Below are 13,970 nucleotides of genomic sequence, written 5' to 3'. Positions count from 1 at the left end.
AAGAAAATTGCAGATTAAGGATTTTTAAAATGAGCAGAAATCCATTTGTGACAAGGTCATTAAACCACCATTCTATCTTTCACAATCATTTGCTGACAGAGAATAAGTGAATGTTTTGGTAAAACAGCATGCAGTTGAAACAAATAGGAATATTAAGTTTTATAAGAATGATTCATTTAGGGTTAGAGCTAGATGTTATGGCCAGGTTCCATGTGCCAAAAAGCAGGGTGGTAGACAGAAGCCTGTTATAAAGAAGAAGGTTCAAACTGAAGGTTCAACAAAAGAAAGGGAGACAAGTAAGGGAAAAAAGGTGATTTTACCAAAACCCACTTGTCCTTGGACCCTACACGTGTCAAAACCAGAAGGAAAGGAGCGTTGGACTGTAAAGACTTTTAATAGTGAGCACACATGCCTAAAATCCAGAAAAATAAGTGCAACCAATTCCACTTTTTTATCTGAACATGTGGGTGACATTGTGAGATCCAATCCAGACATCTCTGGTGAAGCAATTGAAGATCAATTGTGAAAAAAGTTTGGAATAAACATCTCCAGAATGACAGCTTATAGAGCCAAGGATAAAGCAGTCAAGAAATTGAGGGGAGACTTCCATGAGCAGTTTTCAAACATAGGAATCCAGGCACCACTGTTAAGTTGGATTTTCATCCAACCACCTCAGAACAGTTTGAGACTAAAGGGCTTTGAAGAGTTAGGTAGGGAGCTGTTAGAGTTGGATGGGGCTTTTATGAAAGGTCCTTACCCTGGTCAATTACTAACTGCAGTTAGTGTGGATGGGAACAATGGGATCTATCATGTTGCATATTCATTGGTTGAAGCTGAATGCAAGGCATCCTGGGAATGGTTCTTGCAGTGCCTTGGGGATGATTTGGGACTGCCCAACAATGATAATTTCATATTCATATCTAACAGGCAAAAGGTAAGTTTTGATTATTTTTTAATTATTGTTAATTATTGTTAAATATTCTATAACTATTGTTAAACAGTTTCCGCAAGGTATCCTTCCAGCCATCAGTAAAATCTTTCCTAGTGCAGAGCATAGATTTTGTTTGAGGTACATCAATGAGAACACGAAGGCAAAATTCAGAAATGGTGGGTTGAGAGAAAACCTTTGGTTTGCAGCCACAAGAAGAACATAGGCTGAGTTTCAGAATGCAATGTCAGAAATACAGAGAATACATCCTGAAGCTTATGATTACTTGAGAAAAATTCCAGCCCAGTCTTGGTCTAGAGCTCACTTTTTAGGTACATGTTAATTCCATGGATTCATTGTGCATATATATCCAGTATTGTGTTAGCATATTAAGTAATTGTGTAATTATAATATGTATTCAGGGAGAGAAAAGTGTGACATACTTTGAACAATATTTGTGAATCATTCAATAGTAGACTAGTTAAGGGAAGAGACAAACCAATCATCTCTGCCTTAGAGTTCATTAGGGAGTATCTAATGAAGAGGATAGTTAAGGTGCAACAAGTTATTAACACATGTAAGGGTCCACTCACTCCATCAGCCACAGAAATCCTTGAAACAAATAAGAAGGAGGCAGAAAAGTTTAATATTATCTGGAATGGGGAAAACAGATTCCAGGTAAATGGGCCATGGAATGAACAAGTTGTGGTTGATATTCAAAATAGACAATGTTCTTGCAGGAAGTGGCACTTGACAAGGATACCTTGCAAACATGTTGTTGCTGTTCTTTGGAAGATGGATAAGTTTGGTTATGATGTAGGGGAGGTTGAAGACTGGGTGCATACTGCATATACTCTGTGTGAGTCCACCTAACAAGATGTACACAAGATCAAGATATAACAAGATATAAGGTTAGACAATAATAATCACAAGTTATATCAAGTAACCCGACTGGCAAGTAAATCGAAACTAGATGGGACTAGTTAGAATTACGATCCAGATAATGGATAAGAGTAATCAAGTATGGTTGCTTGAAACTAAATAAATTACTAAATATAATCAAGTATTATGGCAATGAGTCAAGATGTATTTTTCAATGTATTTTATTTATTTCTAATAAACAAAATACAAGAGTTGTTGCGGAACAAAGATAATCACACTTGTGAAAGTATCTAAACAACCCAGAAATACAAATCATCTATGTAACGAGGAATTACTCGTAAGAATACTTAGAGTAATGTCACACATTGCAATTGCCAAAGTTCCAAGCAATTTTGCAAGTGTGAGAAGTCTTATATTTATAGGCAAAGCATGTCTTGATGACATGGCAAAAAGTCGTACTAAATATGGTTGGATGGATTTGTAGGACAAATCCATAACACGCTTGTTTAAGGTAAAGTATGTCATTTTCTTGATGTGACTTGACATACTTTATTCCCAACCTTTTTACTAAAACTTTCACAATCCCATGTTGATAGTAATTAACCGGGTAAAGGTAGTTAAAGCTGCAAAAAGACTTTCCTCGTAATCAGTGAAAAAGTGTTGTAAGTACTTTTTCACTGAGCCTCTTCAGATTCAACTTCAGGTAAGATCTTCTCTGAGCTCTGCTTCTGAGATGATCTTCTTCCTCAGTCTTCAGTCTTTGACTTTCGTCTGAACGTCTTCAGTGTTGGTTGATTCTGAATCTGAAGTGAAGCTTCAGTGAGCTATATCCTGAATGACATCAGAATCCTGAGCAAGCTTTCTTTACTGAGCTTCAACTATTTTGAACAAATTATACTTAGTCGATTTTTGACCTAACACTCTGCAGACATGGCATGCAACAAGTGTATTCAAACAAGGTTGAACCTATTGTTGGTGCAACATAATGGGAAAGAAGTAATAATCCAATGAAGATTCTACCTCCTAAACACCACACACAAGTTGGGAGGCCAAAAAAGAAAAGAAAGAGAAGCCAATATGAGAATGAACCAATTGTGAAAGGTAATAAACTATCAAACAAAGGGGAACTATTACTTGTGGAAAATGCAAGAACAAGGGTCACAACTCCAAGTCATGCAAAGGACAATCAAGCCAACCAACTTAAAACAGGTATGCAATCCTTCCAACTAGGTTTATTTACATAACTTGAGTATTAGGGTTTTCCTAAGTTTGGCTATGTGTTTGTCATAGGCCAAGAAAGAAGGCAGTCAAGTCTAAGTCAGCCATTCAACCACCTACTGCAAGCCAACCAAGTCAATCTGCTGCTCAAACACCTACTGCCAACCAACCAAGTCAATCAAGCCAACCCACCCAAGCTACCACTGTACTGAAGCCTGTTTCCAGTCCACGTGGAGTTCAATGGGTTGCACCAAAGGGGTTTGTAGGACCAAGGGCTAGAGCATGAAGAAGCTGAAGCCTGCTTAAGTATTTATTTATGTTTTATGTAATTCTAAACAATATTAGGTGTTGTGTTTGTTTATTTTGTTGTCTGGATTCAAACTTTGGTAATGTGTTGTGTTTGTCCTGCTACTTTATTTAGGATTTCAAACTTGTGATTTGTATTGCTTTTGAAGCAGGATTTTGGCAATTATAAGTCACAAGTTATTGTTATATGTTGTTGCAAATGCAGAAAATTCCCATTTCATTACTTCACAAAACAGTGCATTACATTACATTACATTGTCTACATTACCTGCATACATTACATGACTAAATTATGTCCAAAAACTGCATTACATTGCCTGCAAATGCATAAAACCATTGACTTTTGAGAGTCAAACTACAAAAGTGTAAAATACATGGTTTTCCATTTTTTTTCATTTAGTGGATACACATGAAATCCACATAACTAGACAAAAGAAAACCCAACTTCCAATTAGACCTAACTTCATCTTTCTTGCTTCATGTTTCTTGAATTTTAATCGATCTTCCACTTTGTTTTTGGGCCTTAACAATCCAAGAACTATTTGCACAGATCTTGGACACATAGGTGGGTCAAACCATGTGAAAAACCCACATTTTAGTACTTGAAAATTAGGGTTTAATAATCCCTTAAAAATCAAAAAATTAAAAAATTAGAGCTTTTTTATATTTACCTGAGAACAACAAATGAACCTTCTCTCGGGGTTGATGTCGGTCCATGAACAAGCTACATTGGCAACAAGACCATAATAACATCGAACCACCATGGTGTGTTTTGAGGTTATGGAGTTTTAGGGTTTTTGTTAAGAAACAGAAAAAGAAGGAAGAAGGAAAGAAATAATGTGTATCATATATATATATATATATTTATTATTATTAAATAAGTAAAAGGAACGTTATATGGAGAAAAGTACATAATTGCCCTCACGTGTAACGTACGTGTAAGGGTTAACGGCTGAAATCCAACCCCGTTTAGTCATGGAGTCTAAATTGCAAAAAGTGACCAACGTTGGGGTTTTATTGTAATTAATTCACTTTAGAGTCAAAACTGTGAAAATTGCCAAGTTGAGGGACGAAAAATGTAACTTTCTCTTTTTTATTTAACTAAAGTTACAAAAAAAAGGTAAACTGGAATCAATATTTATATGGAATTAAGTTTTATATGTTTCTTTCATTCGTTTTTGTATTGGTTAAATTCTAATATTGGTCATAAAGATTTAATATATTTGAATTCCAATTTTTAGCTTTGAATAATATATTTTGAGATTACCCGTGTTGGACGAGCCTCAACACTATTAAACATATAGAAATTGATTGAAGCTACGTTGCTAGATCATGCCTTTACTCTCATAATTTTCGGTAGTTAGCTTATTTTATCATATAAACCATTTGATTCAAAGTTGTACATGATTTAATGTAATATACAATTTTGACTCGTTAAGTTTTCTGTTTTTAATTTTGATTGTAAAATTATTTATTTGTATTATATAACATTTCATATAAAATGTATGGACGGATTGAGTTTTAAATAAATACTTTTTAATCATATAACTTTTATCAAATAGTATATTACACCAACAAAAATATTTATTGTCTGAAAGAAAAAAAAAACTTAACATTTCATACATAAATGATTTCAGCACCTAAGGTTAAGTGTGTAACCCTTCAAATATTAACTATTTAATATTTTTTATAATGAATAAATGATTCAACCATATTTTTTATGCATTTAAAAATTAGTATATATAAATATTTCATACTTAAACTTAGATATCTGACAACCTAATATTTAAAAATATAAAGTATTCATTTGAAAACTAAATTTCTGTGAAAACTATAAAACTAGTCAAAACATATATTGATCTGAACGTAACACAAATGTGTTTTTGATAGTGTGTGATAACTAGAAAACTAGTCAAATACATTGTGATCTGAACTTAACACAATGCGTTTTTAAAACCTCATTGTGTTAAATTTCAAATTACTGTATGTTTTGGCAAATTTTCTAATTTTCATAAAAATTTTAATTTTCAAATTAGGGGAAAGGTTAGGTAAAAGATGTAGTATCTATTTTAGGTAAAGTAGGAGGATTATGTAAAATTAAAAAGGGGAGGCTATGTATGTTTATCAAATTTAAAGGTTTAATTTGTAACTTTTTTTAAAGTGACAGTACTTACACTTAGGTAAACAAGGGCGCATCTATTAAGGGGCCGGAGGGGGTGCCCGACCCCCCGAAATATTTTTTGCGATGTAGGGGTTATATTGTTTTCGTGTAGAAAAATTTTGATATACTCGGTTTCGATTCTTCATTTACCCGAAAAATATCATTAAGGGAAAAAAAATTTAGATCCCGACCCCCTCTGAAAAATTTCTAGCTTCGCCACTGTAAGTAAAGTCTGCGGTACAAATCATTTTCTCTTTCAAATTATCATTACCATGATATAAATAAAAAATTCCCGTGTTTTATGTTTCTTTTTCCGAAACACACACACGAATTGATAAATCAAAAATGCCTAGAAAAGTTACAAGCCCAATACATGTAGTCCAACAATTAAAACAAGCCACTACGGAAAGCCCAACACAAGCACATAGAAAAGAAAGCCCATTCCAACATTCAAAGCAAAAATATCACAATCTCTTTTCCATTTCATTTTCTGTACAACACTCTTATCCCTCAAATACCCCAGTGTTCACTCTCTCAAACACAACACAAAACCTTTTCCAATGGCAACTCTCAATTTCACAATCCTTTCTAAAACCCTAACAACAACAATAACCCCTCTTAACCATAAACCCAACATTTCAAAACCAGCTTCTTTTCTGAATTCCAACTTCCCTTTTGATAACAACAACAGGAACAACCCATTTCATTCCATAAAAAGACCCATTTTGACTGTGGTCAAGGCAGTAGATGGGGAATATTCTTCTAGAAGAAGTAGTAGTAGTGAACCAAGAGAGACAATAATGTTACCTGGGTGTGATTATAATCATTGGTTGATTGTTATGGAGTTTCCTAAAGACCCTGCTCCTACTAGAGAACAAATGATTGATACTTATTTGAATACCCTTGCCACTGTTCTTGGCAGGTTTCCACTTTCTTTCTTTCTTCTTTTTAATTATTATTATTATTCTTTTTTTGATGATTTGTTTATATAATTGTCTCTGATATATATTTTTTTTAATTTTGTTTTGTTTTGTATTGTATATTTATTGTATACTTAGAGGGGTTTTGGGCTTCCTCGTCTCACTATGTTTTGTGTCTGTGTGTATGTGCTTTTTTTTTTTATAAATGGAAAATGTTAGCTGTTAGTAGTAAGATATTCCTTGTGATTGTTTGTTAAGGGTTTTTTGTTTTAAATGTTTATATACTAGGGTTTGTTGCTAAAAAGAGGTGATTAATTATAGTATGATGTTAAAATAGTATCTTTCGCTTAAAGAAAGAATAATTGTTTGGTTTGATACATTTATATGGATAATTGTTTTGATTTTATAAGTTTCAAGGGATATTAGAAAAAAGTTAGTTTCAAGCCTTGTCATCATGTTGAATGGAAATTGTTATCAAATGTATCAAAATTGAAAAAGTTACCCGTCCTTAGATGACGATAGTATTTAGTCTAAATCCTTAAAATCAATGAAAAAAACTAGAATATGCTAAAACAATCCACAACAGATATTGAGTTGTACCCCGAAATGTGATTCAGTGATTCAGTACTTTAGTATAAAAGTCACATTATGGTTTATAGTGTAGGAAGGATTTGGGAGGTCACATGAGTCCAATGCATGTTTTTACACCTTGATTGACCGAAAAATCGATATATCAAAGGTGTAAAAAAATGCATTAAACATTGTTAGTACAAGAATGAGATTTTTTCCTATACCTTGTACCAGAAGTTCATTTGTCTCCCATCCTTCTCCACTGTTGCCATGTATAAAGGCTTTACTTGCTGCTAAGCTAGGTAGATTTTTACTATTTAGAAGTTTAATTGTGTTTTCTTAAATATTGCGACGACCTACAAAAGCCCAGTATTTGTATGTTATAAAATTTGTCTTTCAGAGAAATTGTTTTGCAGTCAAGTTTTAAAGAAATCTTTTATGCTCAAAGTTGACAATGAAAAGATCTTATATTTCTGTTTTCAGTTTTAATTTTCTGTATGGATGTAGACAGATTCTCAAACTACTAAAGGACTAAATTTCGGCTATGTTGCTCTTTATTTTAACACTTCGTATTTTCTTTAACTAGGTTCTTTCTAAGGAACGCCTTAAAGCTCACATAAATTATGTTGTATGTTGCAAGTTTATTTGAAATTGAAATGAGAGATGTGTAGACTTCTGTTTATGTTTTTTTCCATCAGGAGTATATGTTCATATAGAAGTGTAAATATGTTTTATGCTCAGATATGAATATATATCTTTAAGTAACAGGATTTTTACTTCTTTGCAATGATGAATGTTTTAAACTTACATAATTGTGCTAAAAATGTGAATGTCAGCATGGAGGAAGCAAAGAAGAACATGTATGCTTTTAGCACCACAACATACACTGGATTCCAATGCACAGTATCTGAGGAGATATCTGAAAAGTTTAAGGGTTAGATCCTTACCAGATCAGATATCATCTATGATGATTATTATTTACGAAACTATACTCATAGGTAATTGTTTTGTAGGATTACCTGGAGTGCTCTGGGTTTTGCCCGATTCATACATAGATGTGAAGAATAAGGACTACGGAGGTGATTTAATTAACTTCTATATATTATATTTAACTTTCGTTTTTGTTGTGTTATGTGCAGAACATTGCAATCGAACTTTTTGATATGTTCTGAATTTACTGAGTTGATAATTACATTTGTCTTTCTCAGGTGACAAGTATGTGAATGGGGAAATAATTCCTTGCCAATATCCGACTTATCAACCGAAGCCACGGAAGCAATCAAAATACGAGAGTAAAAGGTATGTGAGACAAAGAGATGGTCCTCCTCCTGAGCAGAGAAGACCAAAGCAAGAGGCTGCTTCTTCTGAATCACCCTCATCATGATATCTCCAAATGGACAAATTATGGTAATTCTTTCTCTATCATCTACTGGTTCCTATTCCTGAATACTAGACCTTTGAGGAGTATTACTGTTATACAAAGAATAGTATGAGCTAGTGCAATGGGCAGTTTGGGTAGGGAAATGGTCAGAAGGGGTTGGGGTAATTTATGGTACAGGCAGGAAGATGTTGGGTACAGGCAGGAAGGTATGTGAGCATTTGTTTATAGACTCTTGTTAGTTCATATAGTTTTTATAGTTAAATAGTTGAATGGCTTTTATGTTTTATAATTATTCTTTGGGCACTTTTATTAGCCCTTTCTTTTTACCCTTATTGCTAATTGCCTACTTCTAATGAAGGCTATTGAAAAGCAGCTTTCTTGCAAGTTCATTACAAAGTTGAGTATGATCACAAGATGCATGTAAACTGTAAAATTTGATGTTGTTTGGATGATATGGTCTGTTTTGGTCACAAATATTGGAAACTGCTCTTTGTTTAAAAAATTATATTTAGGAAGACGGTCTTAATACATAATTAAGTTTGAAACTTATCAAATTGAACCATGTTAAAAAATTTAGCTCTAATATTTTCTGCTATGCTTCTGCAGGCTGCCAACTTTTAGCTTGAAAGAGAAGAGACTTTGTCAGGAATGCTAGAAACACCTAGCCATGTCTACGCAGTCAAGATATTAGCGATCTCTGCTTATGATGTGGTTTAATTTTGTAAAATGTTATTGCAAAAATTGCGTGGAAGCTGTGATTGACTTGTGGTTGAACACTAGCTAGAATGAATGAATGATAATATTATTCAATATGCAAGAATATATGTCGTATTTGGATTTAATTGTAGAGTTTGAGTTATAAAGAGAATGATCAAGCTAAGCTCTGGCTGCTTGTAGCTACACTCAGAAAGTATTGGTTTCCTTGCAGTCAACTCATAGTTTACCCACATGAGAAAGATCAAGCTTGCTTTTGATAAACTTTATATGAGGTTTTGTAAGTTCAATTGTCCAAACCATTTTGCTTGGTTTCTGAAGATTATGTGTAGAGCTTCAGTGTGATTATGCAAAGTCTGAAACCAGACAGTACAATCCTCTCGTCTTACAAGTTGTTATCCAAATTCTCATATCCTTCCCATCATCATTCATGCCTTTATGATAGATGGATATTAAATTTCGTATGCAAACGAAAGCTTCATATGGGTTTTAGTTCCACCTTTGTATTTAAATAATTTTTCACTTGTTTCATGTTTTGCATTGACAACTTCATTAGTTTCTCTAACCTAGCCTTACACATCAAATTTGTAGCACGGTCTTAAGTAGTTCTAGAGTAGGAGATGTTTTGCCACGTACTTTGCCAGTAGCGTATAATGAGATGATTGGGTGACGAATGCTTTTCTATCGCAATGTAATGCGACTCTCCTATTCCATACCAGATGTTACGACGCAAGTGTGTTAGGAATTTGTTGAGCACACGGGGTATAACCTGTTATGTATCAAAAATTTGTAATTCTAAATGTAATAATTTGAAATTTTTTTCGAAACGGGTGTATTTCAAGGGTGTTTTGTCAAATAAGTTTTAAAAAAAAATTTTATAGAACCAGTGAAACCGGTATTTGAAATACCGGATTCAAAATTTCTAGTCAAATCCGGTATTTGAAATACCGGTTTCAAAAAGAAACTTTGAATCCGGTATTTCAAATACCGGACTCACCCTTTGATGTGACAATAGAGAGACAGTGGTACAGTGCAGAGACAGAGCACTCAGAGGAGCAGGCAGACAGAGTGACAGAACATAGTACATCGAAACCGGTATTTCAAAACCCGGTTTCAACCAAACCCTAACACGTGCCGATGCCTGGTGATACCCTAGTTGATGTGATGTGACCTTGGTTCAGAGGTGCAGGAAGATGGCAGTAGGAACAGTACGAGATGACTATGAATCCGGTAATTCCAAAACCGGTTTCAAGTTCAGACAAAAAAAGCCCATGCAACGTAGCAGACTATGTATTGTATATATACATGCATATTTTCTCATAGATGATCACGCAAAAACATATATTTTTCATAAACAAGCAACTAACAATTTATCAAAGCAGTATTTTCATAAACAAAAATGGCCTCTATCAATGTTAGCTGTGTTCCCAGAAACCCAGAGTTGTTGTGGCTACAAGCTGCAGATGAACATCGGTCATACAACATCTCCCATGACCGTGCCCTCACAGAAGAGCCACGTTGCAGAAGAGGTGATGGAGGGCTTAACAGACTACTGCAAGATGGTGTGCCCGAAGAGGTTGTACGTTATATCAGGAGTGCTGGGTTTTACGAACTCTTCCAGGCATATACATGCCAACTTGATCATTCTTTGATCATCGCGTTGGCTAAGCGATGGCGTCCTGAAACCAACACGTTTCACTTTCCTATCGGTGAAACGACTGTCACCTTGCAAGATGTGCAGGTGATATGGGGTTTACCCATACAGGGACCACCGGTGTGTGGTAAGTGGGTTACAGAGACCCGAAATGTTGAATATTGGAAGAATTTGTGTCAGGAGTATCTGGGTATTTACCCGGAAGATGACGACTTGCGCAAAGGTCGGATGAAGTTTAATCGGTTGGCGGGTACGATTACTTTTGAACATTGGGACCCGAATGATGAGGAGCGTTGCCAACAAATGGCTAGACGGGTTATTCTAGCTCTTATTGGTTCGCAGCTTTTTCCTGATTCTAACAGCTATGATGTTAGTCTTAACTATTTGTCGTTTCTAGTAGACCTGAGCATAGCGGGTCAAAGGAGCTGGGGTTCAGCAACCCTTTGTTGTTTGTATAGGAATTTGTCTAAGGGGACTTGGCCTACTAGACAAGGCATTGATGGACCGTTGTTGTTGTTGCAGTATTGGGCGTGGGAAAGATTCCCACGCATTGCCCCACGAGTCACGCCATTCAAACCGGATGACGGAGAAGAAGAAGAGGTGTATGAATACGGAAGCTGTTTAGCAAACAAGTGGTGTGGAGACCACTCAAATCGTGATACACCGGGACACTGTATAATTTCGTTTCGTTCTTTTTTCAATGCGCTAACACCTGACCAGGTAATAATTAATATGTTTTAATACGTTTTAAGTTATATGTACTTATTAATCTCTAAGTTATAATATGTTAATATCTTTGAATACTTTTTAATTAATGCAGTTCGAATGGACTCCGTATACCAACTTCATCAACATACTCCCCGCGAGTTGTAAGACTGGGCGAAGCATATGGAGATACATGGGCCCCTTGATTTGTTGGGAGGAAGTGGAGTTCCATCTAGCAGATAGAGTTGCTAGACAGTTCGGCTTGATACAAGCCATTCCTGATAATGATGCTTTGGTGGCCCCAGCACAGCATAAGACCCTTATCAAAATGCGAAAAGCGAGGGTCGATTACTGTGAAGTACATGCCGACTATATCGACCAGTGGAACAACCGGACGTAGCGGATCCACCAGGGAGACCGAGGGGCCACCTGTGCACCAGGGTATATGCAGTGGTATTTGGAGCGTACCGTCTTAACAGTCGGTAAGCCCGGTCAGCAACAGCCTCCAGGCCAGTACCCTCAATGGGGCGTTACCCAACAGTTTTATGTAAGTTTATTTTTGTTAAATAAACCTTACTACTAATAAATATTTATTTGTTACTAATATTTAAATGTGCGCAACAAGACAGTTTGGTACAGCTTGACGAGCGAGCTCGTCAACAACAAAAAGCAAATCCGTAGATAAGTCACTTGTTTGGGGATTTTAGAACAATAACGAGGGAGACATTTTCGTTGACTCAACAGGAAGAACGAATGAATTATTCGTCTCAAAATTGGCAGTTTCCTGAGCCACAGCCATTTGAAATGCCTCCCTCCTAAAGTTATCAAGCTCCTTCCAGTTCTGGTGCTGGTCCTTCTAATTGGGCAGGTGGTCCTTCCAGTTTTAATACCCAAACTGTTTTTAGGCCGACACCCAATTCAGGGTTTCAAAGTTACCAACCGGGTAACCCATAGGCTGGAGCCTCGACTTCAGCAACCCATCAAATGTTCTCGGGTAATTTCTTCATGGGTAGCTTTCAAACCCCGAATTATTATACCCAAAATGCAGGACCAACTAATCTATTTGATCTCCCTCCACATCATTTTAATCCTAATTTTTATTACGGAACTGGTCCACCGGCTCGAAACATTTCTCCTTATCTGATGCAAGACTTCTCTCCTTATATTGGTTCTTCTCAACTGCCAGCTACAAATCTGGCAAATGATGAAGGAGAAGAAGAGGACGACGTGTTCAAGCCAAGAAGAAGTAACCGAGAACGTGGCAATCCACCGGGATGTGGAACTGGGGGGCATAGATAAATTATATTTTTCTTGTAATTCTTTTTTAGGTTTGTGTTAATAACTATCTGTATATTTTTTAAATAAATATATTTTTTTTATAATATTGTTTAATTGAAATATTTAAAAAAAAACAAAATGGATATAAAACTTACATCAACTTACATTAAATTAATATATTCAAAATAAAAGATATCAAAGTAAGGATAAAAGGAATACGTAAACTTAAATAAACATAATACATATTTGAAATACTACATAAACTTTTTAACTGAAGCCGTCTTCAGCTTCCAATTTATAAACTGTCGCCAAGTCGATTTTTTTGTTAACCAACTTTAACAGTTTCTCAAGTTCAGATGTTATTTCGTCGATACTTGGTAATGTCGTCTCAAGATAATCCTTATGCATTTCTTCACTTATAATCATTCCGATGCCCTTTTTGCTTATTTCTTTTATTTTCTTGTTATGCTCGAGCTTCCTTTGTTCCATAAGCAGCTTACAGTCATTAATTTTCAAGTAAAGTTCATACCTGTCGCTTATATCTTCTTTACATTGCGCTTTCAATGCATGAAATGTTACCGTAGGAGGTGATGATGGGTCAGATGACGATGAAGAAGCCATAACTTACAAATCGTTATGGGTTTTTAGATGTCGGATATATATGTTACAAATGCTTAAACACCCGAGTTATATATATATACTATATTTAAAACCGGGATTTGGAATACCGGTTTCGAAATTGATGCACGCGACCACTGTAGCCAGTCAACAGACTTGTCACATCACCTGAAGACAACAGACTGAATCAATGTTACTTTTTGAATTCGGTTTTTTAAAAACCGGATACTGCAGGTTTTTGTCAGGTTGATGTGACCGTGAATAGGGGTAATGGATACTAAGTTCGAAACCGGTACTTCAAAAACCGGTTTCAAAATAACTGACCAAAAAATACAAGGATGACATACAAACAAATGTATTATTTTGTTGATGTTGAAGATTTTGGCTTATATCCCAATTAAATAGTTTTTTTTAACTAAAAACCATTATTCTAGTGTGTTTTATGTATTTTTATTTTATGTTTGTTTTATGTATTGTAATGTTTACTTTGTATTTTAATAAAAACAGACTTTTATTCATAATTTAAAAATACTACAAACTTATTAAAGACAAACATACAACATAATATTACATAGAACACATTATTAAATAACAAAGTTATTTCATCATCTTATGGACTCCTTTGGCCGTCATGA

General features: G+C 35.1%; 1 protein-coding gene across 1 annotated transcript; it reads left to right on the top strand.

Moving 5' to 3' along the window:
• Positions 1 to 5,981: 5,981 nt before the first annotated feature.
• On the top strand, positions 5,982 to 9,208 carry LOC122595730 (DAG protein, chloroplastic). The gene is made up of 5 exons (XM_043768159.1): positions 5,982 to 6,417; positions 7,822 to 7,919; positions 7,999 to 8,064; positions 8,194 to 8,392; positions 8,973 to 9,208. Exons 1-4 carry the CDS (start codon positions 6,056 to 6,058, stop codon positions 8,367 to 8,369), a joined length of 702 nt encoding a protein of 233 aa, XP_043624094.1. The 5' UTR covers positions 5,982 to 6,055; the 3' UTR covers positions 8,370 to 8,392; positions 8,973 to 9,208.
• Positions 9,209 to 13,970: the final 4,762 nt, after the last annotated feature.

The sequence above is a fragment of the Erigeron canadensis genome, chromosome 4 (genome assembly GCF_010389155.1).
Source record: "Erigeron canadensis isolate Cc75 chromosome 4, C_canadensis_v1, whole genome shotgun sequence".
Taxonomy (NCBI): Eukaryota; Viridiplantae; Streptophyta; class Magnoliopsida; order Asterales; family Asteraceae; genus Erigeron; species Erigeron canadensis.
Note: the sequence above shows the minus strand (reverse complement) of the source record. Positions and strands in the feature narration are given on the sequence as shown.